General features: G+C 41.8%; 1 protein-coding gene across 2 annotated transcripts in view; it reads left to right on the top strand.

The window, feature by feature from the left end:
- Positions 1-18088, top strand: part of LOC310712482 (phospholipase A2 inhibitor and Ly6/PLAUR domain-containing protein-like) — a 30269-nt gene extending 12181 nt beyond the window's left edge. Inside the window, exons 5-9 of one of the 2 annotated variants that reach the window (XR_014528890.1) lie at positions 8431-8633; positions 10102-10230; positions 15108-15260; positions 15876-16031; positions 17778-18088. Coding sequence is in view for 1 of the 2 variants with exons in the window: in XM_083515595.1 (XP_083371721.1) it covers positions 15876-16031; positions 17778-17941 (320 nt within the window). In the remaining variant the exon portion in view is untranslated. The remainder of the gene's footprint in view (positions 1-8430; positions 8634-10101; positions 10231-15107; positions 15261-15875; positions 16032-17777) is intronic. The other variant, XM_083515595.1, reaches the window with a different exon arrangement.
- Positions 18089-27165: the final 9077 nt, after the last annotated feature.

Here is a 27165-nt window from a genome sequence, read left to right as displayed (position 1 = left end):
GAATAATCAGAAGGCCTCAGGTTGGATGGTCGTGTGTCATTTAAGATTTAGCTGAGAATCCTGTATTGCAGCGGGTTGTACAAAATGGTGCTCAGAGTACCTTCCAACTCTATAACTCTATTCTTCTAGGATTTTATGATTCAGTGACTTAGAGGCCTTCTCAGAGCAAGAATCTAAGTAGGAGCTGTCCATGTGCCTACAATAACCCAACCACATTACCCCCAACACCAGTACAAGGCCTTGCTTGTTGGCTGAAAATCTGCTGTACCCTCACTATCCAAAACATTATTGGATTCTTTGAGGCATCTCTGCTCTAAACCTGCTATGAAGTGCAAGCCTTAAATATACTGAATAAAAGTCACACTCTTTTTTTTTATTTTAATAGAGAATACTAATAAAAATGAAAGGCTTGCAGTAGCCCGGCTCCACATATCACATATCATTCTGAGAGTTTCTCAGTTTAGTGGACACGTGAAAACAGTGGAACAGATGGAGTCAGTATTTTTAAAAAGATCGCTAAGGAAGTTGCTGCAGATAGAGCACTGGGTCCATTCATCACTCCTTGCATGCCTTCCCCCTGGTCAAATAATACTATTAAGTGGGTGAATTTTGGGAAATAGTCTTTCAGTAAATTAATTCAGTTGTTACCTTCTCTAGCACTGAGATCAGTCAGGGACACTCAATGTACTCTGCACAGCACCTGCTAAAAACATTCTTGTTTAGACAAGCAGACTGAGATGCTTAGAAAGTTGTTGCCGTTTTAATCTGTTTTAGTATTTTAATTCTTATATATTCTGATGATTTCTCATATTTATCTGTTTGTAACTGCTGCTTTTTTTCTTTTACATTCAAGTCATGTATAAATCTTAGGAAATAATGTATAAGTAAAACAGCATTGCTGGATATTTGGGATGGGCCAAAGGGGAAACGGAGCAATGTAAAGCTAAAGAACGATTGGAATAAATTTTTAAGTTATATTGACGGTAATTTGGGAATTAAGAAAATCACAGTGGACGGAATTTAAAACCTGTGATGTAGAGAGTTAATACAATACAACTGCAGAAAGGTTATAAGTTTACCTAACCTAAACCGAGATGGAAGGAAGCCAATGAGTAATGTCTGTAAATTTGTTTCTTTCATGTTAATATCTGTTAGTATGATCTTTATTTTCTATTCTTTTTCTTTTCTCTCTTTTACTTTTCTTTTAATCTTACCTTTTAAATGTCTCTGTGTTTGTTGATGTAGTTTGCAAGAATTCAATAAAAATTATTTTAAAAAGAGGGAAACGGAGCAGGAAAAGTGTTTGTTTGGTTTTTCTTAGTTTGACCTTAGAAAACACATTACTACAATTTTAATTATTATTTTTTTTGGAATAAATAAAGAAGCACAGTTTGACTATGCTAGTATCTGGGTAGCTTACAATGTTTTTATTTCTCAGTTTTTTTCAAACGTATAATTAAAATTTCCCTACATAAGTGTAACAGAGAGGAACTGTGCATTGTTGTATGTTAAGATATGGTAGCATGTGCTATTGTCAAGTTCTCTCTTATCGAGGTTTGTATTATTGAGTATTTTTTTACCAGAATAGTAGCAGTGTGTGTTTAATGAACTGAAAGCAACCAAGCACCTTGTGATATCTCAAGCACTAGCAACTTAAGATAGAAAAAGCAAAAAATTGTGATAAATATTGACCCAAGATGGTTTAACTGAAAGAACTTCTAAATGTGCAAATCAAGCTATTATAAAGTGCATTTTGCCTCTAGTGGTACAGCTACAATTAAGCTCCTGAATTTTGCATGTGATGGTTATTAAATATATATTAACAATTTTGTAATCAGATAATTTGTTTTTCAGAAACACAAATTCTGACAGATAGTACACGTCTTCCATATCCAACTTGGCATCAGGGCCACATGAGCCTCAGGGCAATAGCTAGGAAAACAGCTTCAGTGGAGCATAGGGAGAGATACCAGTGGAGATGTGATTTTCTAAGAAACCTCACATTTAATTCTGGCCTTGGAATTCCAAGTTGATTGATACAATTTGATGGGAATTCCATGAAGATTTTGTGGACCCCTCTTCCACTCACTCCCAGCATTGATTTAATAGGAATGCATGTCAGCAAACAAAACCACAGCCCACCTGAAGATCTGTGCTAAACTCAAACAGTCTTCTTTTTCCAGCTGTCTACTTCTTTGGGACTTGTATCCCCACATTTGAGCTACTATGGAAGCTCATTGTTTCCCTTACTTTCAAAACTGTCATTCAGTGTGTCAATGCTTTTATAAATTGCAGGGAGTTGGAAAATACCCTCTGGGCTCATCCATGAGCCAGAAAATCCAATGAAATGTAGGAAAATATGGATGATGTAGATAAATAAATAGATGTTGAGTGAGACAGCTTTCCCATGTTCTGATGCTGTTAGGGGGTGAAAATAATCACCCCGGGACTTTCTCTCTAAGCTCCTGACTATTCCTCTTCTTCTGAAACTGCACACAGGGCTCAATGATGCTTGCTTGTTTCTGGCCATTGTGTGCAGGATCATGGACAACTCCAAGAGAGCAACTTGCACTCATGAAAGCTGGGGCCAAACGGAGACCTTCTGTGGATGCATCTTTTTAAACCCTCCTAAATACCTCCCATCATGCCTAAAGACTGTATCTTCCTGTTTGTGCAATGATCTCCCCAGGGAGCCTTTCCTGTCACCTTCATAATGTATCTTTAGGTGTCAGGCAATATACATCTAACCAGACATTTGGATGATTAGACACTTCGATAGCCCCCAACATCCCATTGAGGGAAATTGGGACATAACCCGACCCCTCCAAAACTTAAAACCACCCCACCACCAACGTCTGCCTGCACTTTGCACAGATACATCCACCCCCAGTGACCCCCAATTCCTGTTGGACCCATCAATGGAGGCGTGGCACCTCAACAATTTAAAACCACCCAATAGCAGACAATTCTGGCCTTTCTGCTACATATGAAGGCAAACCACTTTACATCAAAGTGGTATTATTTGTTCACTTTCATAATTACACTATTGTGTTGACTCACATCCCAGGTTTTTGATCAGCTTATGAGATTTTAGGGGTTTAAGAACTATACCCATTTTATAAATAAATATTAACATTCTCATTCACTGATTCAACCACTCTTTCCAATGCTCTGATGAGGGACTAATGTGAACATTTGTTTTTCCTTTTCCTGATTTGCCCACTTTCCCACGATGTGTCACACCAAATTATTGTGCCTATAGGAAAATAGGAAACCATCCTCCAGGAATTATAATAACAGCTGCCTTAAATATTTTCTCGAGGGCCATGCAAATAACTGTTATAATGCTTCACAAATCTCATATCACCTTGATACAAAATAAAAAAATTCCTTCCAGTAGCACCTTAAAGACCTACTAAGTTAGTTCTTGGTGTGAGCTTTCGTGTACATGCACACTTCTTCAGATGCCTTGATACAGTGTTGGCGAAATTAATAATCTCATAAAACTTTATTTTTATGATTCCATTTTCATTTGAGTCAACGGCATAGCTAAGCCAAAAAGGCCTGTACCTGCCTTTTACAGTACTGAACTAACTGCTTTTAGTTACCTTAATCAATGAATGCCCATTCCAGAAAACTAAAAAGAATAAAGTGTTAAAATCCATGGTGGCCATTGTATGCATGAAAGGAGAATTAGCTAGGCATAGCAATTCTGATTCATCTTGAATTGTTTTGTGGACAGAGAACATTGGAAGTATTTTAATGAACACGAGAATTGGTCAAAGTCTTAATCCCACCATTAGTCAAAATCTTTTCCCACTACTGCCCCACTTTTCATCTTTCTATTTCAACTGGCATGCAACATTCTGGGGTTTCTGACATACCCAGTCCTCGTTGGGCTGTTTGGAGTTTGGGTGTTTGCCTGTTGTTGTTGTTTTCTTTGAATTGTTTTGTTTGCTTAAGATGTTTTGTACTTCTGCACAGCAGCTAATGGGACATGGAACAGTGTGCTGCATATCATCTTTGATAGTCAGAGTACTATTAAGTGGCTGAATTTTGGGTAATAGTCTTTCAGGAAAATAATTCAGTTACTCTGCAGGATTTTTTGCTAGTACTTTTTCTAGCACTGAGAACAGTCGGGGCATTCACTCCAATATTCAGTGCACGTCACAATGTCCCTAACACTGTCCAATTCCCTCGAGCGCTATCTAGCTTGGCTACTTCAGCAGTCCCCTGTGCCATATCTTGAGTCTTTAGTTGTCCTTTGATTTGAGGCATGGGGGAATTTTTTAAAAAATACTCATGTGAAGCAAGTTAGAACCCATTCTGAGTTATAGGAAAGGCTGCTGTAATGGTTTTTTCAGTATATTGCTTTGTCCATCAAGTCCACAATAACTTCCCATAGTCCCTTGGACATTGAGGTAATACAGAGATAGCAAACAGTTGCAGAGCAATTGTCCTTATTTCTTCTGAATAGAACCAATGTGTTGCAGAGCTTTTAATTAGAGGGAGCCATGCTAGCACTTGTGGTGGGGCTGTCCAAGAAGAGAACTTTTGGGGTGTATGGAAATACATTCAGAAATGTATAATATTGTATATATAAGGTTTTATGGGAACAATCCTCCCCCATCAATTTGTTAGTTTTACAAAAGGTGTTGAAGGGTTATCCAGACCTAGATAATAGTGCTTACAATTTTAAACGTTTTGGGACTCTGTGTCATATATACTCATATTAGTCTGAGAGTTTATCAGTTTAGGCAAAGCTTGAAATCAGTGGAACAGATGGAGGTCATTATTTTAAAAAAGATTGCTTCCCCCTGGTCAAATCACTGAGAACAGTCAGGGACACTCACTGTATTCTGCTCAGCACCTGCTAAAAACATTCTTGTTTAGACAAGCCTACTGAAATGCTTAGAAAGTTTTTGCAATTTTAATCTGTTTTAGTATTTTAACTCTTGTATATTCTGATTTTTATCAAATTTAAATTTAAAATTTGTAGGATAAATCTGAAATATATTTGACATACTTGCAAGTGGGGCTTTCATGTTTTATATAGACTTACTGTTCCATCTCCATCCAATATACCTTTAAGTTCATAAACATCTCACAAAAACTCCTGCATTGACTTCTATCACTTTAATGCAGTGACAACTCTGAAATGCTCCTACTGTCATCGTAATGCAATCCATGTGAAGGCGATACACCTGAGGTCTGCAGTTCCACCCTCCCCTGTGCAGTGAGTACTGTGGGGTGAAATAGAATGAACTTACACAGACAATGATCTGGATTAAAAATGATGTAGGTGGAATTTGGGCTCAGGCATTGGCTGTATATCCATTTCAGGGCATCCATGTAATATAAAGCTAACATGAGTTACGAGTAAATTGTAGAATAATTATATAGAAATAAATTCTGAGAAGTGTCTGGCAACAGCTAATGGAACTCAAAGATGAATAAATTTTGGCACAGAGCTGTGAATTTCACTATGTCCCTCTGTATCTTTTTGGCAAACACACAGTACCCACCCCCAGACCTCACTGAACCATTTATTCCCAAGAGATGCCCACATCATGAATCTATAGCCTTTAAATATATCCATGTAAGACTCTACCAGCATCAATTCTCTGCCTTGGTACATCTCTGCTCTGAGTCGCTAAATCTTTCAAGAATGCAGAAAGCACTTCTGAGCACCTGCCTCCTCTTGGCCCTGCTTTCTCCAGGTAAGTAGGAACCAGCAGAATTGTATTCTTTTAATCATCACTGTGTGATCCTGTCTCTCTCTGATCTCTGCTGAAGTGTGCTGCACATCAGCGTCCTTCTATGACACTACCTGAAAGATAAAGAGAAAACAAGAAACAAAAGAAAAGAAAGCAGGAAAAACAGAAAGGATAATTTTTTAAAAAAGGACTTTCAATTATACAAAAGTTATACAAAAGAAATTATTCAAATATTCACTCTAGAATTACACCCAACTACTTTACTTTCTGTTAAGCAATATTCCCTGAATTTCCCGACACAAGGCAGAGCTGTAAGCACTAAACTGTACAGGGAAAGCACAAGGCAAAAGGTAAGTGTGGCTGAGCCCTTGATTTGTGAGATTTCATGCCAGACAGGGGCGGAGGAAGGGGGTGCATTGGGGGTGGTCCGCCCTAGGTGTCACCACTGAGAGGGGTGACAAAATGCCGGGCGGCACTAATCGTGGGGCCTGCAGCGTGCCGGAGGCACACATCTCTCCTGGGAGTGACACAGTGGCTTGGGCGCCCACAGATTCCACACTGCCCCAAATGGTCTGCCCGCTGCCTCCCCCAGCTGTAGGGCAGCTGAGTGGGAGAGGGCAGGCAGACTCCTCGGAGGCACCACGGAGCAATCCTGCCCGGACTGTCCCCACCCCCATGGGCAGTTGGCGCTACCCTTAGGCGCTGGGCATGCGTGCCACCCCAGGCACCTAATTGGCTTGCTCCATTGCTGATGCCAGATGGCTATCTAGTGCATAATGCTGTGTGCTCTTGACTGCAGCCTTTTGTGAAAGATGTGGTGTTTTTCTACCTATACTTCATATCATGATAAGAAATGCTCCTTGGATGCTTTCTTTGAGGAGATTCCCAATAAGCTCAGATGTCAACAAAGAAACAGACCTTTTTTTTGGGGGGGGGAATAGCGAGATGTGGGGATATGGATGGTGTTGACACTGAAGATGTTGCCTATGGGTTGCTCTATTTCATGTGCAGCTAATAATAATAATAATAATAATAATAATAATAATAATAATAATAATAATAATTTATATCCAGTCCATCTGGCTGGGTTTCCCCAGCCACTCTGGGTGGCTTCCAACCAAATATTAAAAACATAATGCAGCATTAAACATTAAAAACTTCCCTAAACAGGGCTGCCTTCAGGTGTCCTTTAAAAGTAAGATAGTTGTTTATTTCCTTGACATCCATCGGGAGGGCGTTCCACAGGGTCTAAACAGGGTGTGGTCCACTGCCGAGAAGGCCTTCTGCCTGGTTCCCTGTAACCTCACTTCTTGCAATGAGGGAACCGCCGAAAGGCCCTCGGTACTGGACCTCAGTGTCCAGGCTGAATGATGGGGGCTTTAAAGGTCAGCACGAACACTTTGAATTGTGTTCCAAACGTATTTTGGAATGCTTCAGTTGCTGTTTTTTAATTGAACTGTCAAGAAGTGGACAGGTTTGGCAGATGTGGTCTACTATCTGGATGACATCCTCTTTATATGTCCTGCTGAGGCAGGCTGGTGTTCTCATGTTCTCACCTGACACAGGAATTTAGTGATATGGTAAAGGAAATGATGGTTCCTCTGGGAAAGGAAAAGACAGAGGGGCCTAGTGCAGCATGAACTTTGCTAAGTATAGAGTTGGATTCAGCCAAGCAGTGTTCAAGGTTACTTCATGAGAATTGCAGGAGTTAGTGGTTTAAATTTTTCATGCTGGGTGGTGCTGCAAGGCCAAGAATTTATGAAACATTTTTGTGATGCTAGTTTATCATAGAGAGAGTCTGTCTAAGGGACATTGGGATCAATTCTTTTTGGACTGGGTCTGCATCCACAGCAGCCTACCTAGATATGTCCAAGGATGGCTTCCATTTCTGCTCTGCAGCAGGAATGGATGCCTCCCTCAACATTGCAGGGAGAAGCAGATAAAGATAATGAGAATGTTGGGGGTTAAACCATTCTCTGAATGTTGGGGGTTAAACCATTCTCTGAATTCCTCTCTGGGCTTGAGAGGAATGGTCTTTCATCCTTGGTTTGTCCTGAGGTCTGGCACTCACTTCCTCATGGAATGCGAGGGTAGGCAAAGGCACAGGGTGCAGAAGCATTGTGTCTGCCGCAACCCCCCGACTCCGTTTCTCAAAGCAGAGGCTACACTATTAATGGATTTTAAAATTGGCTTTAAAATAACAGTACATGATGGAAGATTATACAACTTTCCAAAAAAATAATAATAATTCCTTGGTAGGCAGTAATAAATGATATCACAACATATCACACATGGAATATCATGGTCTTTTACTTCCACTTACACAGGCTTACTTTTTACCTCAACCTTACATCACTAATGACTCTTGGGTTAATCTGCAGCGGAACCAAAAATGTCTTCCTTAGTTGCTCTTTGCACATTGCCCGGTGCACTTGACTAGGAGAGAGATTGCCATATAGGCTTTGCACTTGTCATTTTTGTTCCCAGATTCTTTTTTCTTTCTTTTTTTGGTGCCGTTACCATTTTAACTGTAATGTAATTTTATAGAAAAATAATTCTGTCAACTGCCTTGAAACAACTAATGAAATCAAAGATGAATAATTCAGCTAATTAAATCAAAGATGAATCATTCAAAGATGAATCATTCAATTAATTTCAACACTGAGTTTTGAATTTCAACATGTCTCTCTTTGTTCTCTTGACAAATACACAGGTCCCATTGCCAGACTTCACTGAACCATTTCCCCCCACACTTTGACTGTAATATGAATCCTTGGCCTATAAATATCTCTAAGTAAGCCTCTGTCTCCATCAGTCCTCTTGACTGGTCCATCCATGTTCTTGAGTCTCCTTATTTTTCTAAAATGATGAAAGAACATCTGAGCACCTGCCTCCTCTTCACTCTGCTTTCTCCAGGTAAGTAGGAACCAGTAAAATGGGATTCTTTTTATCCTTTTTAGATGACACTGAAAAGCCTTGCTCCTTTTGAGGGAATGAGAATGGGGACAAGAGATGAGAATAATGGGGGGGGGATTATAGAATTTTAAAGTTGGAAGGAACCCCCTTCTATGCATAGAGTGCCACTCTCTGTTTTACAATGCTATTATTGTTTCACAAAATAGACCAAACCATTTCTGCTTTGATATACCTACATGCTTGTGCCAATAAAGGTTTCAGAAAGCAGTCTCTTGGGTCTCTATATAAGGAGCAGGCTAAGAGATAATGAGTGATGTCTTCTACCTGAGGCTGATCACAAATACAAGATCTGTCTGTTATAGCAGTCACTGAAGGCTGTGTTGGGCATCCCTTGGAAATTGGCAGTTCAATAGTGGCATTTGTTAAGGAAAGTGGCAAGCATTTGATCAGATAACTTGCGCTAGAATACTCTATTCTTAGGAGTGGATACCAAGGGGAAATTTTGGTGTTTCTAATTAGTTGCATCCCCTTTTCTTGACACTTATTCAAGGGCAATGCAGAGCTCAGTTCAGAGAAACTAGAGGTAGTTTAAAACATGCTGATATTCAATTCCATATAGCACAAGGCATGGAAATGCTACATTGGAATAGTAGCAATTTTAAAAATATATATTTAATTGAGCACATTCCGCTCCACCTGGATAAAAACTGCTGAAATTCTTGATGGTAGAGATTATAGCTTCTTTTTTTTATTCTACACAGTTTCAAAAACTTTAATGGAGTTTGACTCAGATACTCAGATTTCAATGCCATAGAGAATTTGAGTACCCCTATGATTTTCTGTGTTTAACTTTCATTGACACTTTCAGGAGAGTGTTCTGTGTATTGTGTTCTTGGTCTAGGCTTTCTTATTTACAATATGTACTGTACACCTCCAAGAGTTTTTTCAGGACTCATTAAGAAAAAAAGAGGTGCTCTAAATTTATTCACTTTTTGTTTATTATTTAATATATTATTTAATTTATTAATTTTATCTAAGTATGTATTTATTATTAAATTTATGTTCAAAACATAAAATCATGGGCACTCATCAAGAGAGAGATCTCTCTTTTCCTAATTACTGGAGAAGGGGAAATTGCCTTGGATAAATATGACACCCAATCATAAATAAAAAAAGTTATAGCCTTCCAGTTTAACACACATCTACCCTCTTGCATGCCACCTCCTTAGGAAGAAGGACATCTTCTCCCACATTATAGTACTTTGACTAGTTAGGAAAACAGGAGTTGGATGATTAACATGCATTTGACTTCACTATTTCAAAGAATAAATCTGAAATATATTTTATATTTGCATACAGGGTTTATGTATTTTATATAGCCAGACTGTCTCATCCCAACCCAATGTACCACTAACTTCATTACCATGTCAAGAAATCTCCTGCAGCAACCTCTGTCTCCTTTATGCAGTGACATCTCTGACATGTTCCAATTGTCGTTTGCCACGTGACCATGAAGCTTGTGACATCGTTAAATATCCACATCGTGTCTGTAGGTCTTATGGAATCTGCTCCTCTGGTGTTCTGCAGAGCAATATATGTGAGTGAAATCTTCTCACTTACTCTTGGTCACCCCAAGGAATGACTTTCATGTGTAAATTAGTATTATTAGTATCTCCAAAAAGCACAAGGTGGTGTACATGGTTCTTCCTGTTACAGATATCAAATATTGCACAGTTTGAAGTGACTGGAATCATAAGAACTGACTCCTTTGAAAATGAAATGTTGTTTATGAAATATTGTTTAAACTTTTACTGGCTGAACTTTCTTCAAAACAGAATTAAAACATCAAAAATATCCATATAATATATTGTGCTGTCCAGCACAGGCTCAGCTTCTTATAAAATATGAAATAATCCAAACTGACCTATAAGCAAAGGTCGCTTTCTCTCTCTCCAGCCTGCTTAGACAGCCTGCTCTAAAGGCTGTTTGTTCTCCCTTCAGGAGAGTCATTTACATGTTTTGTCTGTAGCTTTTAGAGAGATGACTCTATTTGCATCTTCACACCACAGAAGCAAAGACTCAAAGGCAACTCTTTTTGAAATGGGGATTTCAACCCAGTACCTCTCTCATGACCTCAGGTTTACAACGCTGACATGTTAGCTAACCGAGAACAATAATCAGTTAGTTAATCATTAACTCTGCAAGGAGCTCAGAGTCCTTTAGAAATGCTCAGTGTTACCAATACATGTTTAGTCATTTTCCATTTTCATACATACAGATTTTTTCATTTCTATGTGAATTAAACCACTATACTTAACACTTCCCCCATGCATTTAACCTTGTGAGGTACGTTAGGCTGAGAGGCAGTGAGTGTTGAACGTCACCCAGTGAGCTTAATGACTGAGTGGAGATTTGAACCCTGGCACCTCATGTCCTAGCCTGACACATAGCAGCCATCCTCTGTCTCATGAATTTACTCCAACATTGGTTGTCTCATTCCATCACATTTCAGTTTCAGCATAGAGATCCTGGCATGCATCAGACCAGGGCTGGCTAAGCTATGGTCCTCTAGAAGTTGCTGAACCACCACCCACATCCACCTCAGCCAGCATGGCCAATGGATGGAGATGGCGGAAGCTATAGTTCAGTAAATTCTAGAGGGCCACAGTTTAGCCATCCATGCATTAACCAACGATCTGCACTATACCAGAAGCCATGAACTCTGGTTTGATTTTGGTTAGACTTCCATCATAAGGTGAGGCAGTAAGTTAATTAAATTATTACAAATTCAATGCATCATTTGTGGCAGCTGTAGCTTTTTTCTCTTCTTGCTGCTGCACCAGATGGTCCAGATTAGATTGTACAAAGAAAACAGATGGTTGTCCTAGAACCCTACTTCTCCTTCCTGCATTATTCCAAGTATCAAGGGAGCTGACACATAGCACAGTTCATCCGCAGCTCAGAGAGAGACAAGGCAGCACCAGATACCTTGCAGTTAGTCTTTTATTAAAGAGTCTTAACAGAAAACACACAGAGAAACCAAAATACACACTATACCAAGCAGTTGCTGAGATTGTCTTGCACCTCCCACTTCTCTCCATTCCCTCTGTGTCAGGACCCTCCCTCCATCTACAGTGAGTCCCAAGAGACCCTCTCTATCTTTGCCTGGTTCTCTGCACTGTTATGTGTATCAAATCCCATGTTCTGGGAGTTTGCAGGCCGTCAACAGAAATACTATTAGGGGGGCTCTGTGGTAAAGCTGCTAAGTCTGACTCCTCTCTTTGCTTCTTGTGGGGGCACCTGCTTCCCCCCCTCCTTTTTCCTTGTCCTTCAAGCTCCCAATCTTTACCTCCTCTGGGATGTGTCCAGTTATGCAGCACCAAATCCAGGCTCCAAATTGTCTTCCTCTGTACATTCCCCGGGGAGCTCTTCATCAGACAGTTTTCACCACTCCTTGTCATCTAGCCAGTCCCTGACAGCAGGCATAGAGACACCAGGCATGGAGTTGAGTAGCAAAACTGATTCTTTATTCAAAGACACAAAACATAAACAAAGCATTCCACAGGCAGGTCTAGCCCAATGAAGCATTTGCCAGAGCTGAGGATATGAGCCTTCTACTTCATCCTAAAGCACCTCCCCAGCTGGCTGTCTTCCCAACAGTCTCCTCTGAGGCGAGGCTCTCTGTGCCTTTTGTTCTGCTACATGGAAAACCCTTCTAGTTCTTGGAGACAGGGAAGGAGGGGAGAGGAAAACCATGGAACTGTCAGCCTGCTGGGTGTCTGTCAAAGTGTCAGCTTCTTCCTTCTCAGTTGCCTCACTCTGACTCAAGCCTGTTACTTGCTTTGCCTCCAACCTGTCTGCCTGCCCGCCCCCCGCCCCCACCTTCTACCTCTGATCTGTCTTTTGAATAGCACCATCATTCTTCTGGCTCAGAGGCTTCCCCCTCTGATTTTGGGGGGGGGGGGTCCCTGGCTGTAGCCTCCCACCATTCCTCCTTGTCTAGTCAGTCTCTTACACCAACATCCTGTGAAAGAAGATGTGTGTTGTGATGTCATCAGTCTCAGAGACCCTGGGCCCCTTAAGTTTGTTGCAGGGGGATAGTAAAATCAAACTGCAATGATACTAAGCCATGCATCTTCATACACTGTGCATTTTGGAGGGATTAATAGGATTGTTGTCTCAAAAGCAGATACATCTTCCTTTTATCCTGAGTATCCAGTAATTTTAGAACACAAGGAAGGGCTATATGGACTCTTGGCTTCACAAAGGCCCCTTGAACATTGAGCATCTCTAGGTTTCAGCTTCCATTTCTCTCATTGCCTGCATGCCCTGGAATAATAACCTGAGATACAAGATTGTGGTATAAAGGCAGAAATTTATAGACCCACTACAATTTGTGGGTCTTCAGCAACAATGATCAACAAGTGCAGGCTGGGACAACTGTGCAATAAGTGAGGGAAACCTGTCTGTATAACACCCTAGACAAATGATTCCTCCATCATCAGAATGGTGCAAATTCACCCCATCTGAGAAATCAGATGCCCTTTTCATCTGCTACATCTTTCAACTAGTATCTTCCAGACAGACAAATTTATTCCAGTCTCTACTAGAAATGGGTGAATGTGTCAATTTTTGTTTCTTTTACTTTCTCATTTTCCCCAAACTTATATAGTGCTTTGCACAGTAAGTAAATAAATAACTCATGAAAATGTGTCAACATTTGAGAGCAATTTTCTCCTAATAAAACATTTTCGTGCAGTTGTGACTAATAAAAATGTGATTGTAAACCATTTCCCCTTAATACAATATACGTGTGTCAGTTCTTTTAACTAATATAGCTGAGTTGCATTCAGCTAAGTACTGCTCTGAGTAAATACAGTGGTACCTCGGGTTAAGAACTTAATTGGTTCTGGATGTCCATTCATAACCTGAAACTGTTCTTAACCTGAGGTACAACTTTAGCTAATGGGGCCTCCCACTGCTGCCATGCCACCACCACTCGATTTCTGTTCTCATCCTGAAGCAAAGTTCTTAATCCAAGGTATTATTTTGGGGTTAGCGGAGTCTGTAACCTAAAGCATCTGTAACCCGAGGTACCACTGTAACTGAAATGAATGGCCCTAAAATAGCCTTGCTCACTAACCAAAATGAGTTGGATTAGCATTGAATACCACCCACTGTTTACACACATGTTTCCTTAATATTTGCATCTTTGAATGTACTGTGTACTGTTTTGCTGGAGAACTGATTAGCAAAAATCAGAAAATTATGGTTTGATAGACACCAGAGCCTGGTGATGCAGTCCCTCAGAAATTTCACCAGGGTCCTGGAGCCTCTCTCTGATTGGTTAACAAAACAGTTAGCCAGAGGGAGGTGGAGCAGCACTTTGGGAAGGAGAATAAAAGTAGCAGTTTCTGGTAGGGTTGCCATTTGTCCAGGACTTCCTGGACATATATGGAATAACACATTCATCAGCTGCGTCTGGGTGGAAATTGGCTAAATGTCCGGGTAAATCTGGACATATGGCAGCCCATGTCGGAAGTGCTGATTTTGCCAATTTCCCCTTAAAATAGCTCAGAACCGTCGTTTTTTTGTGTGATCTTGCCAAAAACTGCTCAACAACTTTTCTGTCTGTATTTTCACTGTTTGAAATATGGCAGCCCTGTTTCTGGGAGAGATAGTTAGAAAGGGCTTGATTTGAGATGTTAGATAAGGTTCAGGTTGAGAGATAGGGCTAGATTTGAGATGGGAGATAGTGATTAGGATACAATATTATATGATAGAGGGAGAACTGGTTCCGATTTGAGTTGAACATCCACACTGAGGAGTCTATCTATGGCAAGAGGAACTGTAACACCTGTTATATCTAAGTAAAGGAACGAGAGGAACTATTAAACATTATACTACCTACACTAGAAACCTGAACATCTACCTTAAGTGAACCAACTGATTTTTAGCAACTGAAGTTTAAGAAGAGCTGTGTCTATAATACTGTCTTTAGGTCTGTGACATCCTTATATTTAGTTTAAGTAATAAGTTACCTTCTACCTGAAAGAATGCATCTCCTGATCCAACCTTGTTTCACAAATTCTTTTTGTAAATAAAACTTTTCTGGATTGTTCAACTTCTACCCAAGGCTCTAAATCACTAAATTTTCCCTTACACAAGACCACCCCCTTCCAAGGTAGCCTGTGGTAAATTGTAGACATTCATTTAATTAGTGTACCATGAGGTGTGTCTGCTATATTTAATTGGAGGCAATTAGGGGGGTGAATCCTCTACTTAATTAATTGGTGGTAAGCAGTGGGATCTTCTATATAGGGATTTTGAGGGATAATGGTGTTTGGGTTCATCCTTTGGTTCAAGAACTGTGAATTACATAATTTCTCACTGAAGAGTAAAAATAAATACATTTAGAGTGAATTAACTAGAATTTTTGGAGATTTGGGGTTTATTTACTTTTGCTCCTTTCAGTTCAAAGCTATCAAAATGAAACTTACCGTCAATGTGATGACCCCAGGTTTTGTCACTCAGGTGATTATAGTGTCACTGCAGCCGAGGGTAAATTTCTCTGGACAAAGGTCTTCTGCTGCAGAACGGAACTGTGCAATTTGGAGCCTCTCCACCGTGAGTATCTACATCTATGAAAGGCTTGTAAAACCATTATATAAGAGCCACCTAGTTACAGGCATAGTAGAGCATTTATGTCTTTTGGTCCATTCAGACATAGTGTGCAAGGGTCCAAGAGTATCTACAGTTGATCTTTGAATCTGGAATGGATAGAGTAAATGATCTCCTCTTAGGATGCAGAATAATCTAGTGCTCCTTACTTACATCAGTCAAATTTCATACAGGTAGGAGGTGGCGCTGGAGGCAGAGAAGTAGAAATAAATATGGAAAATCTTGGTATAGCACTGCCCAATTTGGGTTCTGAGCTTGCCCAGTACTTGCTTGCACTTACAGAGAGAGGGAGGGAGAGATATTGCCTCCAAGGGAAAGCAGCTGTCAGTACCTTCGGATATGGAAGTCTAGAAACAGCAGATAGTTTGCCATTCAGAGATGATCAAGAGACAATCCTAATCTGCCAAACTGATGGCAGTTGTAGCACACAATGTGGAGGTTTAATTCCAGCTATGGTATTAAGTTGCTAGAAGGCATGAAAAAAGTGAAGTGATGTTAACAATAAAGAGAGTGGGGAATGAGGTCTATCAATATGCTAACTGTAGGTTTTTGCTTTGGTAGTTCCACCTCGTGAGGATCTTCCCCCCAATGGTCTTCACTGCCCAGCCTGCTACAGCATGGTCGGAACTAGAACACCACATAATTGTCAAAATCAGGGGAATGTCAGCTGCCTTGCCTATGAGACCAAGTGCATTGACTATTCTAGTATGCTTGTGTGTGAGTAATATTGCCAATCATCCAAGAAAGTCCACTCCTCTCTGTCTCTTTCTTACTGCCAGAAAAGCACTGACTTAACTTTGTTTGCATTTTATATGTTTATAGTTTTGATTTCTTTCTCTGAGGGAAAGAGGATGCTCTTGTCCTGTTTTGGATTCCAATCTACCTGTTAGAATTCTACAAGAACTAGATGGGACAGACTCATTCATGGCAGGGTTTTACATTTTGTGGGCATCTTACAAAAGTACAAAAGGCTCCTTACAGCACACCTTTTCTTCTAATGCACAAGGGGCATCAGAGCAGAGGGACTCAAGGGAGGGTGCAGGACCAGTCAGCACATCACTGCTCCTCCTCATAGCAGTATGAACCATTGGGTGCTGGTCCAGGAGGACTATGTCTTGCCATACATCTTGGCCAAAGGTTTAAAAGCAAAGGAAGCTAGGAGAAAGAAGGGTCCTAGCAGTACAAATATGTTCCTTGTTCCTCAGAAATGAGTTGCACAGTGTTCATCGAGTCTTACTGCCTTAGAAGTGTGCAGAAGAACTGCAGCCTTACTCTAGCAAAATACAAGGGGTGGAAGATGGTAATTTAATGTTTACAATGCCATGCTGGCAAAGATTAGTGGGGGATTTGTCCTGCTTATGGCTCCTCATCCTTATATTTAATTCCCAACACATGTCATTGGGAGGCTTTCTAAATGACTTTGAGAAGTGTGTGGTGTGGCATGCCTACCAGCCAAGTGGCATCACTATGTTTTCAGGAAACCCAGCTTCAAGGGAGAGAATCAGTAGGCAACCCAATTCTCTCCATTCTGCTTTTGCAGCATAGCTTCAACTCAAGCCAAACTGAAAAGGAAGTTCCCTGCCAAACGTGGAGCCTGCAGGCTCCACGTTTGGCAGGGATCAACTGCAATATGCAGTTTTTGATCCCAATGCCAGCACAGCTTACTGCCAGTGTCACTTGGCTGATTGGCAATGGTAGAAAACATTGCTTTCAACAGTAGATTAAGATGACTGGCTGGGGCTGTAAGCCATGCTTCTCAAGCAACAATTCAGAGAGATTTTCTAGACTCCTAGTTTTTCTTCTGCAGCTGTGAACATACCCGTCACAAATGTGATGTAATACAATGTTGGTGAAAGGCGAGTGGGTGTTGCTTGGTTAAAATGGACAAATTATGCCACCTGCTTGGCTTAATTTGACTCACAGGGTAAGATTCCTAAGGCATGCACTAGCGATATATGTGTCTGCTGGATTAATCATACAGTATGCTGGTTCCAAAGGGACGCGGGTGGCGCTGTGGGTAAAACCTCAGCGCCTAGGACTTGCCGGTCGCATGGTCGGCGGTTCAAATCCCCGCGGCGGGGTGCACTCCCATCGTTCGGTCCCAGCGCCTGCCAACCTAGCAGTTCGAAAGCACCCCCGGGTGCAAGTAGATAAATAGGGACCGCTTACTAGCGGGAAGGTAAATGGTGTTTCCGTGTGCTGCGCTGGCTCGCCAGATGCAGCTTGTCACGCTGGCCATGTGACCCGGAAGTGTCTTCGGACAGCGCTGGCACCCAGCCTCTTAAGTGAGATGGGCACACAACCCCAGAGTCAGACACGACTGGCCCATACGGGCAGGGGTACCTTTACCTTTACCTTTTTATGCTGGTTCCAAGCACACTGAACTTTAATAACCATAGTAATTCCTACACCCCACAAAGTCCCATTAAAGAACTAATGCAAAACTTATGCTTTATTTCCTAGTTGACCACGATATTTTCGACCTCATATTCCAAGGCTGTGCATCTGAAGACATGTGTGCCCTTGATGGAAAACACTTTAGCTTTGGCTATATTGGATTAATTAATGTTAAAGCAAAATGCTACGATCCTGAGAAATCTTCAAGACAGATTGACCTCAAAGGGTAAACAGGAGAGAGGAAAGCTCTCCTCTTTATTAATTCCACCATTCATGGTAGTGGCAGAAGATACTAGGAGCCTAATGGTAAGAAGAGGGACTCAGGTCTCCTGGGTTTTCTTTTTCACAATTGGTGAAATTCATGATCAAAATAAACTCTTCTGGCATATAGAATCTGTATTCTGTATCTTTATGTTTCCTATTTGCAGAATGTGTAGAATGGTGAGAAAGGGTATTTGACAGGAAATATGAGAATTGGCATAGTATTTTGTTCAACCCTACTTCTCTCTACTGCTAAATTTATGTAGTACCACAAAAAAACACCCAAATGCAAATTCCTCTGTCGTATAACAAGTATTGATTGGAAGATTCAGCTGTAGAAAGTCAACGTTTTAGGGTGGTCACATGAAAGATGGAGCAAATTTGTTTTCTCCTGCTCTCGAAGGTAGGACCCAAACCAATGGCTTCAAGTTGAGAAAGGAAATTCCGACTAAACAACACAAAAACTTTCTGACATTAAGAGCTCTTTGGATTTGATACCCCACTTTATCACTACCCGAAGGAGTCTCAAAGCGGCTAACATTCTCTTTTCCCTTCCTCCCCCACAACAAACACTTTGTGAGGTGAGTGGGGCTGAAAGACTTCAAAGAAGTGTGACTGGCCCAAGGTCACCCAGCAGCTGCATGTGGAGGAGCAAGGAATTGAACCCGGTTCACCAGATTATGAGTCATAGAATCATAGAATCATAGAGTTGGAAGAGACCACAAGGGCCATCGAGTCCAACCCCCTGCCAAGCAGGAAACACCATCAGAGCACTCCTGACATATGGTTGCCAAGCCTCTGCTTAAAGACCTCCAAAGTAGGAGACTCCACCACACTCCTTGGCAGCAAATTCCACTGTCGAACAGCTCTTACTGTCAGGAAGTTCTTCCTAATGTTTAGGTGGAATCTTCTTTCTTGTAGTTTGGATCCATTGCTCCGTGTCCGCTTTTCTGGAGCAGCAGAAAACAACCTTTCTCCCTCCTCTATGTGACATCCTTTTATATATTTGAACATGGCTATCATATCACCCCTTAACCTCCTCTTCTCCAGGCTAAACATGCCCAGCTTCCTTAGCCGTTCCTCATAAGGCATCGTTTCCAGGCCTTTGACCATTTTGGTTGCCCTCCTCTGGACACGTTCCAGTTTGTCAGTGTCCTTCTTGAACTGTGGTGCCCAGAACTGGACACAGTACTCCAGGTGAGGTCTGACCAGAGCAGAATACAGTGGCACTATTACTTCCCTTGATCTAGATGCTATACTCCTATTGATGAGGCCCAGAATTGCATTGGCTTTTTTAGCTGCTGCGTCACACTGTTGGCTCATGTCAAGTTTGTGGTCAACCAAGACTCCTAGATCCTTTTCACATGTACTGCTCTCAAGCCAGGTGTCACCCATCTTGTATTTGTGCCTCTCATTTTTTTTTTACCCAAGTGCAATACTTTACATTTCTCCCTGTTAAAATTCATCTTGTTTGTTTTTGCCCAGATCTCTAATCTGTCAAGGTCATTTTGAAGTGTGATCCTGTCCTCTGGGGTGTTAGCCACCCCTCCCAGTTTGGTGTCATCTGCAAATTTGATCAGGATGCCCTTGAGTCCATCATCCAAGTCGTTGATAAAGATGTTGAATAAGACCGGGCCCAAGACAGAACCCTGTGGCACCCCACTAGTCACTCTTCTCCAGGATGAAGAGGAACCATTGATGAGCACCCTTTGGGTTCGGTCAGTCAGCCAGTTACAAATACACTGAGTGGTAGCATAGTCAAGACCGCATTTTACCAGCTTCTTTACAAGAATATCATGGGGCACCTTGTCAAATGCCTTGCTGAAATCAAGGTAGGCTACATGCACTGTGTTCCCTTCATCTACCAGGCTTGTAATTCTGTCAAAAAACGAGATCAGGTTAGTCTGACATGACTTATTTTTCAGAAATCCATGCTGACTATTGGTGATCGCAGCATTCCTTTCTAGGTGCTCACAGGCTGTTTGCTTAATGATCTGCTCCAGAATCTTCCCTGGTATTGATGTCAGACTGACTGGGCGGTAATTATTTGGGTCCTCTCTTTTCCCCTTTTTGAAAATAGGGACAACATTTGCCCTCCTCCACACCAAGTACGCTGGTAATGGCCTAAAAGCCCTCCACGTCACCTTTATAGACTTTAAGCAGGCCTTTGATCTAATTCCCAGGAACCAGCTATGGACAAAATTGGCAGCGACATCTATCGACCGCCGCCTTCTCTTGCTGATTATTAATTTGCATACAAATACCCTCTTGAGGATTAGGACAGATAGTAAGGGGCTAGTCTCCAACCCGGTTGCCACCACTAGGGGGGTAAGACAGGGCTGTTTGCTTGCCCCTGCTCTGTTTAATTTCTAGGGATTTTGAAAAATTGGAATCTATCCAAACCCAATTCCTCAGGGCCATACTCAGGATCCCCCCCTCCGTGGCAGGCGCGATCATGAGATTGGAAACCGGTTGTCAAGCCTTTAGGTATGTGGCCCTGAAAGCGAAGTTATGGCTATGGCTTAAGCTCTGTTTCAGACCGGTGGGTTTGGCCCCCTTGACTCTGAGGGATAACTTTAAATCTCCATGGGAAGGGGAGATAGTGGAGGAAGTGCAGAAGTGCGGGTTGTCCTCCCTTTATATAGAGTCCATGACGTATGGCCACGCAAAGGCGGTGATCGCTCAAAGATTGAGGGATATTGCCAGACAGGAGGACATAACCCGTGTGAAACCTGGGTTGTTTCTGGGGGAGCAGTTGTATCGGGCTGCTCCAGCTCGCTACCTGGCGGATATCCACTACGTGGAATACCGCAGACTATTTACTGCGGCTAGGCTGAATGTTCTTGACTCGGCGGTCCTGAAGGGAAGATATGGAGGAGTCCCATATGACCAGAGATTATGCCACTGTGCATTGGGTGAGGTAGAATCCACAGAGCACATTTTATTGAGCTGTCCCTTCTACAATGATTTAAGACAGTATCTTATAACTCCATACTTACCCCAGCTCAGTTCCCGACAAAGAGGAAAGCAGACAGCATATCTGCTAAATAAGTCTTCTGGGAAAACAACCTTGTCAGTGGCTAAATTTCTTTTCCTGGCACTCAAGTGTCGGAAACGTATAACTGAATGCTTTGACGTGGGTTATCTGTGAGAGGTCTAGTACTGTGGCCCTACCTTATTTTTGTACCCCCTATGATGTTATAGTTTATAATTATTGTGTAATGTTTAATTCTGACTATCGGTCGAATAAAGGAAATTGATTGATTTGCCCTCCTCCAGTCTGCCGGGACTTCGCCTGTTCTCCAGGAATTCTCAAAGATGACTGCCAGTGGTTCTGAGATCACATCTGCCAGTTCTTTTAATACTCTTGGATGCAGTTCATCTGGCCCTGGAGACTTGAATACATCTAAACTAGCCAAGTATTCTTGTACTATCTCCCTAGTTATTCTGGGCTGTGTTTCCTTTGCTGAATCATTTGCTTCAAATTCTTCAGGTCGGGCATTGTTTTCTTTATCGGAGAAGACTGAGGCAAAGAAGGCATTGAGGAATTCAGCCCTTTCTGTGTCCCCTGTTTGCATTTCACCAAATGTGTATTGTATGTGTGTAAGATATGTATTATAAGTTATAGTCACAACAGAAATGAATAGACAAGGAGTTGTACATAGTAATGGGTGAGTTCTGTAGTGTAGTACTGTGATGTCAAAGTTTGTCACTACTGCTTCTCCTGCGATGCTTATCATTTATTATCTTGCATTATGCATCATGTATTGCTTATTCTATGAACTATATATATGTATATAACGTTATGTATGTATATTATGCTATTGTTGGGTGTGTGGGTTTTTTTACTATGTTCTAAACTATGCTTTGACATATTGATGAAGAATATAGATATAGATACAACAGTAAATAAAGCTTTGGGGGTCTTTTTATTTATTTATATCCCACTTACTACTTAAAGCAGACTCTAAGTCTCTAAGTAGTTTATAAATGAAAACCATCTGTAGGTACAGTATACATGCAATTTCATAGGATCCTGCTCCTAGGGGTTGAGGTCACTTTACACCCCACAATAAAAAAATATTCAGGGGCCAGGCACCCCTAAAGTCGATGGCCTTTGCTTTTCAAATGGTATATGTGTGCCGCATCTTGTGATCAATTATGTGGGGTGGAGCTTACCTGGGCCTATTTAACATTTTATTCAAGTTGACACCCCTGTGCTTGTACACCCACACACCCACACACCTGAGAAACTACAATAAATTAAAAAGCAATTTTATACATATGTACAATGCATTGCAATAAATCAATAAAATGCCAAACAACCAATTTTACTTAGACAGAAAAACCTTATACTCACCTAAAAGACATTGGTGTAATGAATAAAGCAAATGCCTTTGGCAATACTGCAACCCATCTCAACAGGGTTTCCAGGGTCAAAAGCGCTGTGACAGAAGAGAGTTGCCACTGCTGTGAGGACTGAGGAGGAAACAGTGCCACTCCATTGAGCAGCTCATTCTTTGAGAAATGGCATCAACATTCACAGTAGAAATATGGCCATGATCTCAGCCTTTGTTGGATGCAGTCCCCCAAACCAGACATGTCATACATGTGAGGCAGTTATGTCAGGTGGTACAGCAGTGGCACTTATTAACCGTCTTTCATGTGATAGCAGCTGAACTGTTTGCTTAGAGTTAGTCAGTCTGTAACAGTACTTATCATAGGCACAAATGTATGCAAAATGTACTTGCAAATTAAGTAGCATGTACCTGAATTGTATATTTTAATCTGCAAGTGCAGGCAAACTAAGTAAACATTATTTGTTATTTAAACTTTAAAAGAGAGTGCCTTGTACAGTTTTTGCAGAAGGGAAAGAGGATCTGATTAAAGTGTCAAACACCTGGGTTCTCTTCCGCATAACTCTATAAGGTCTAATTTCCACAGGACAGGGGCTGCACGCACACACACACACACACACACACACACAAACTTCTCCCATATCTCTCACACAAATGAACTCAGAAATTGACAGATACACAGCCTTATTCCCATTCACAATCACATATGCACTCACACACACTTCTCCCACCTCAACATACTGAGATTGGAAGTAACCTGACATCCCATCATATCTCCCCTTTCCTCACCAATGATTTGGGCAGCGAGGTGCAGAATGGGATTTTGGAAGTCCCATCATATAGCAGTCTTGTTGGTTTTCAAGATCCACAAACATTGATGGATTGAAAGATGCATGTAAATATACAGACCTCCCTCTTCTATCTCCCCCTCCCTGTTTCCCAGATATCTGGCTGTGTGGTTCTTAATTCTTACCAAGCAGATGGGAATTGAAGTACACAGTGCAATTTCAGAAGTGCATCACATACTTCCACACAAAGCCCACATTATTGGTGATGGTAAGTGTGCTTCCATCAGCCCTACAAATAGCTGTTGGGTTGATCAGGAGAGCATGAGGGTTATGGGGAGAAAGGTGCACCAGGAAAGGCTTCCACCTTGCTTACAATGAAAATTGTGCTCATCAGCCTTGGGAAACAGCTCCTTGGCCAGCTGAGGGAAGCACAATTACCAACACAGGACAAGGAGTGAATCCACAGGTACGGGACATAGGCAACCTGTTGTGGCTGGCATAAGGCCCATAGGCCACAGACTGCTCAGCTGTGATGAAATTAATAGGCAGGTGGCCCAGTCTCATGAGAAGTTTATCAAGCCCAAACAGGGTAGCCCGATCAGCACAGGAATCACTACAAGTGTTGACCCTGAAAGAGATCCATTTCTGTTTTCGTCGACCCATTTCTCATTTCCCATTTGGTGTCACCAGTCTTGATCTCAGGAAGCCAAAGTCTGAATGAACTCTAAATGAAAGTCCATCTTCCCAGTATGTTCACACTCCTGCTTCAGCAACATCTACAATGGCTTTGTCATGTCCAAAGAACGGAAGATGGCAGTATTCCCAAGGGCCTGCATCCATAGCAGTCACCAAAGGAGGAACAACAGCTGGAAGGAGTGCAGAGAGAAGTTGTATAGTTATTCAACTCCTTTTGATACTCCTTTTCTGAAGCTTTTACAACTCCACAATATCCTTTATGAGGTGAGACGGCTGTACACAATATTCCTGATATTGTCACACCATAGACTTGTATAGTAGCATCATCATATTGGAAGTTTTATTCGAAGGTAGAAAATATATCTACAAATAAGAATCAGAATTCACACTATTGCAGTGATAGCTGTTTTTCTCCCTCTCTCATAATATATAACTCAGGGGCACCCAATGAAGCTAAATACAGAATAATTCAGGACAAAGGAAGTCCTTTTTCAAAAAGTGCGTAGTTAAGCTATCAGTTTCATTCCCACAAGATGTAGTGATGGCTACCAAGGGAGGTGGCTTTGTCTAGGCATACTAGTCACAATGACTAAGTTTTACTCCCAGATTGTGGGTGCCCAGTGGCATGCATGTGCATTGTGACATCACACCACGTCATGTGCATGCTGCTAGGCCTGCCACTGCTCTCAGGTGCCCTAGCATCAACTGGGCCTCTGTTGGAGCCCACTTCCACAGTGGCAGGGCTGAGGCATTGGAGCGTGGGTTCCCACGGCTCCATGGAGATGGCACAAGGCCTCCACCAAGACCATTCGCTGCTATAGATTACTGTCAAAATCTACTGGCAGGGCTTTCCACCTGGCAGGGCCTGTCACACAAAAGGCTTGATCTGACTTGGAGGCTAATCCTCAGGGGTGTAGGGAGAATTGTTCCACTAACATGCCCAAAGATTAAGACATTCTGGGAGATGATCTATAACGAAATGAAAAAGGTATTTAAATATACCTTTCTGAAGAAACCAGAGGTCTTTCTCCTGGGCATGGTTGGCCAATTGGTGTCAAAGAAGGATAGAATTTTTTTTTTATGTATGCAACAACAGCAGCAAGAATACTCATCGCGAGGTATTGGAAGACACAAGATTTACCCACCCGGGAAGAATGGCAGATGAAGTTGATGGACTATATGGAATTGGCGGAAATGACTGGCAGAATCCGAGACCAGGGAGAAGAGTCGGTGGAAGAAGACTGGAAAAAGTTTAAAGACTATTTACAGAAATACTGTAAAATTAATGAATGTTAGGAAAATGTTGGAATGAAGTTATATGGCTTTAGTAGAAATGTTATAAGGAATTAAGTATAAATAGATTAATAGAGTATTAAAGGGAAAAATAAAGTTAGAATGTGTTAAGATAATTAAAGGATAGAAAGCAGAGGAAGATGGAAAGGAATTGCTGAAACAATTATCAGAAGTGGAATACAAAAAGGGAGGTGTGAGGAGGTCACTGAAATAAGTGAATGAAAGATAAGATATTGAAACTGTTTGATGTGTTTTAAACTGTTTTTGTTTTGTTTTGTTAGTTTAATGTGTTAGTGTTATGTATTGTTTTTGTATTGTATTGTATTGTTTATTTATTTTTTGGTAGTGTTTAAATTGTTGGAAAAGTAATAAATATTGTTTTTTTTAAAAAAAGAGAATTGTTCCACCAGAGGATCTCGCTGCTTAAGGTGGAGCATAAGGGATTGTGCTGTCCTCAATGTACTTTGGGCTCACATTGCTCAGGAATCTGAAAAAATAAACACAAGTACCCTGAATGTGGTCTGGCAGCAACGTGGCAACCAGTGCAACTGGCTCGTCCACAGAGCCACACGATGCCAGTAGCCTGCTGCTTATGAGCCCTCTGGCCCAGGGTGTCAACATGGGCCCCAGATTATGGATGTCCAATGGCACCCGCAACATAACGTGATGTCATGACATTGTGACATCATAATGTCACATGACATTGGTGCCACCGCAGAGGTGTTTCTGGGGCCTCACGAGACCTCCGATGCAACCTCAGGTTTATACCTGAAACCTCATTTGGAGGCCTGTTAGGGCCTCAAACATCACTTCCGAGGCTTCACAGGGGCTCAGATGGGCCTTGCAAAGCCTTGGATGTGTCCTCAGAGATTGCGTCAGAGCCCTTTGGTGGGGGTGTTGAGAGTTAACTAGCTGCAGCTTCCAAGTCTGATGAAAGGGCAGCCCCACTGCATGCTGCAGTAACCAAGTCTTGAAGTCACCACTTCAAGGGAGTGGGTATCCAGAGGGGAAAGTTTTGGCTATCCTACCCACCACTGCACCCAATGTGCTTTGACTATATGTGATATTGGCTTTAGGCAAGCTTACCGTTCTCTGATCCTTCTAAACACTGGGCTGGGAAGGGCATATCAGACGTTTGCCCCCAAATCCAGAATGAATGCAAACATTCCCAATACTTACCAGGAGGATCTGTACATGGCAAAAGTTTGCAGGCTAGGATGAAGGCATCAAACACTGGCAAAGCAGTTATCTCTTCTTCTTTGCTGTACAGACGCTTCAGGTTGTGTGTTTTTGGGTTGCGCACCGCACCGCACCGCACCGAACCAGGAAGTATCGGAATGGGTTACTTTTGGGCTTCAGTACTCACGCATGCACAGAACCACTAAATTGTGCTTTGCACATGTGCAAAAGCACCGAATCACTGCAAACGTGCCTCCTGCATAGATCACATTCACAACCCAAGCGTCCACTGTATTGGCAATTCTGCTTCTACCATTCCGCGGGGATTCTAAATATCTGCCAGGGCTTGATATTATTTAAAAATATTCTACTGGGGAAGGAAGATGTACCTGGGATTGTCATCAGTTGTTGTGATGATATCAGGACTTTAGAGGGCCCTAAATTCGGGGATTTCTTCCCCATGGAAGTGCATCTGGCACCTCTTTATGCTGCCTTTTGACATGTGGGGAGTATATTTTTAGCACCCATCTTATTTCTAGTGCACTCATCAGGAATCAGCAATCACTAATCCAGACCTGGGATGGGGTGTGAGGTTGGGTTCAACCACCAGGTTTGGTGCTATCCATTGCTGTGATTGGGGACTTGAGCTGGATCCTGAATTGCAGAACTCAGGAGATACCGCTCAGGTGACAAAACTTGGCATGACCCCAGCAATGTGTATCTGGGTCAGAAGGCACCATGACAGTGCACAGCCTGTTTCATAGCAGGTGGATACTTTCTTGTCCCAACAGGTTTTTGGGAACTTTCTGGTTTTAATGAAGAGCTGCAGCTGTGCTGTTTATATTGTAATCATTGGTATGGTTTTAAAAGGTTTTATAT

Source organism: Podarcis liolepis (assembly GCF_965112155.1).
Source record: "Podarcis liolepis genome assembly, chromosome: 7".
NCBI lineage: Eukaryota > Metazoa > Chordata > Lepidosauria > Squamata > Lacertidae > Podarcis > Podarcis liolepis.
Note: the sequence above shows the minus strand (reverse complement) of the source record. Positions and strands in the feature narration are given on the sequence as shown.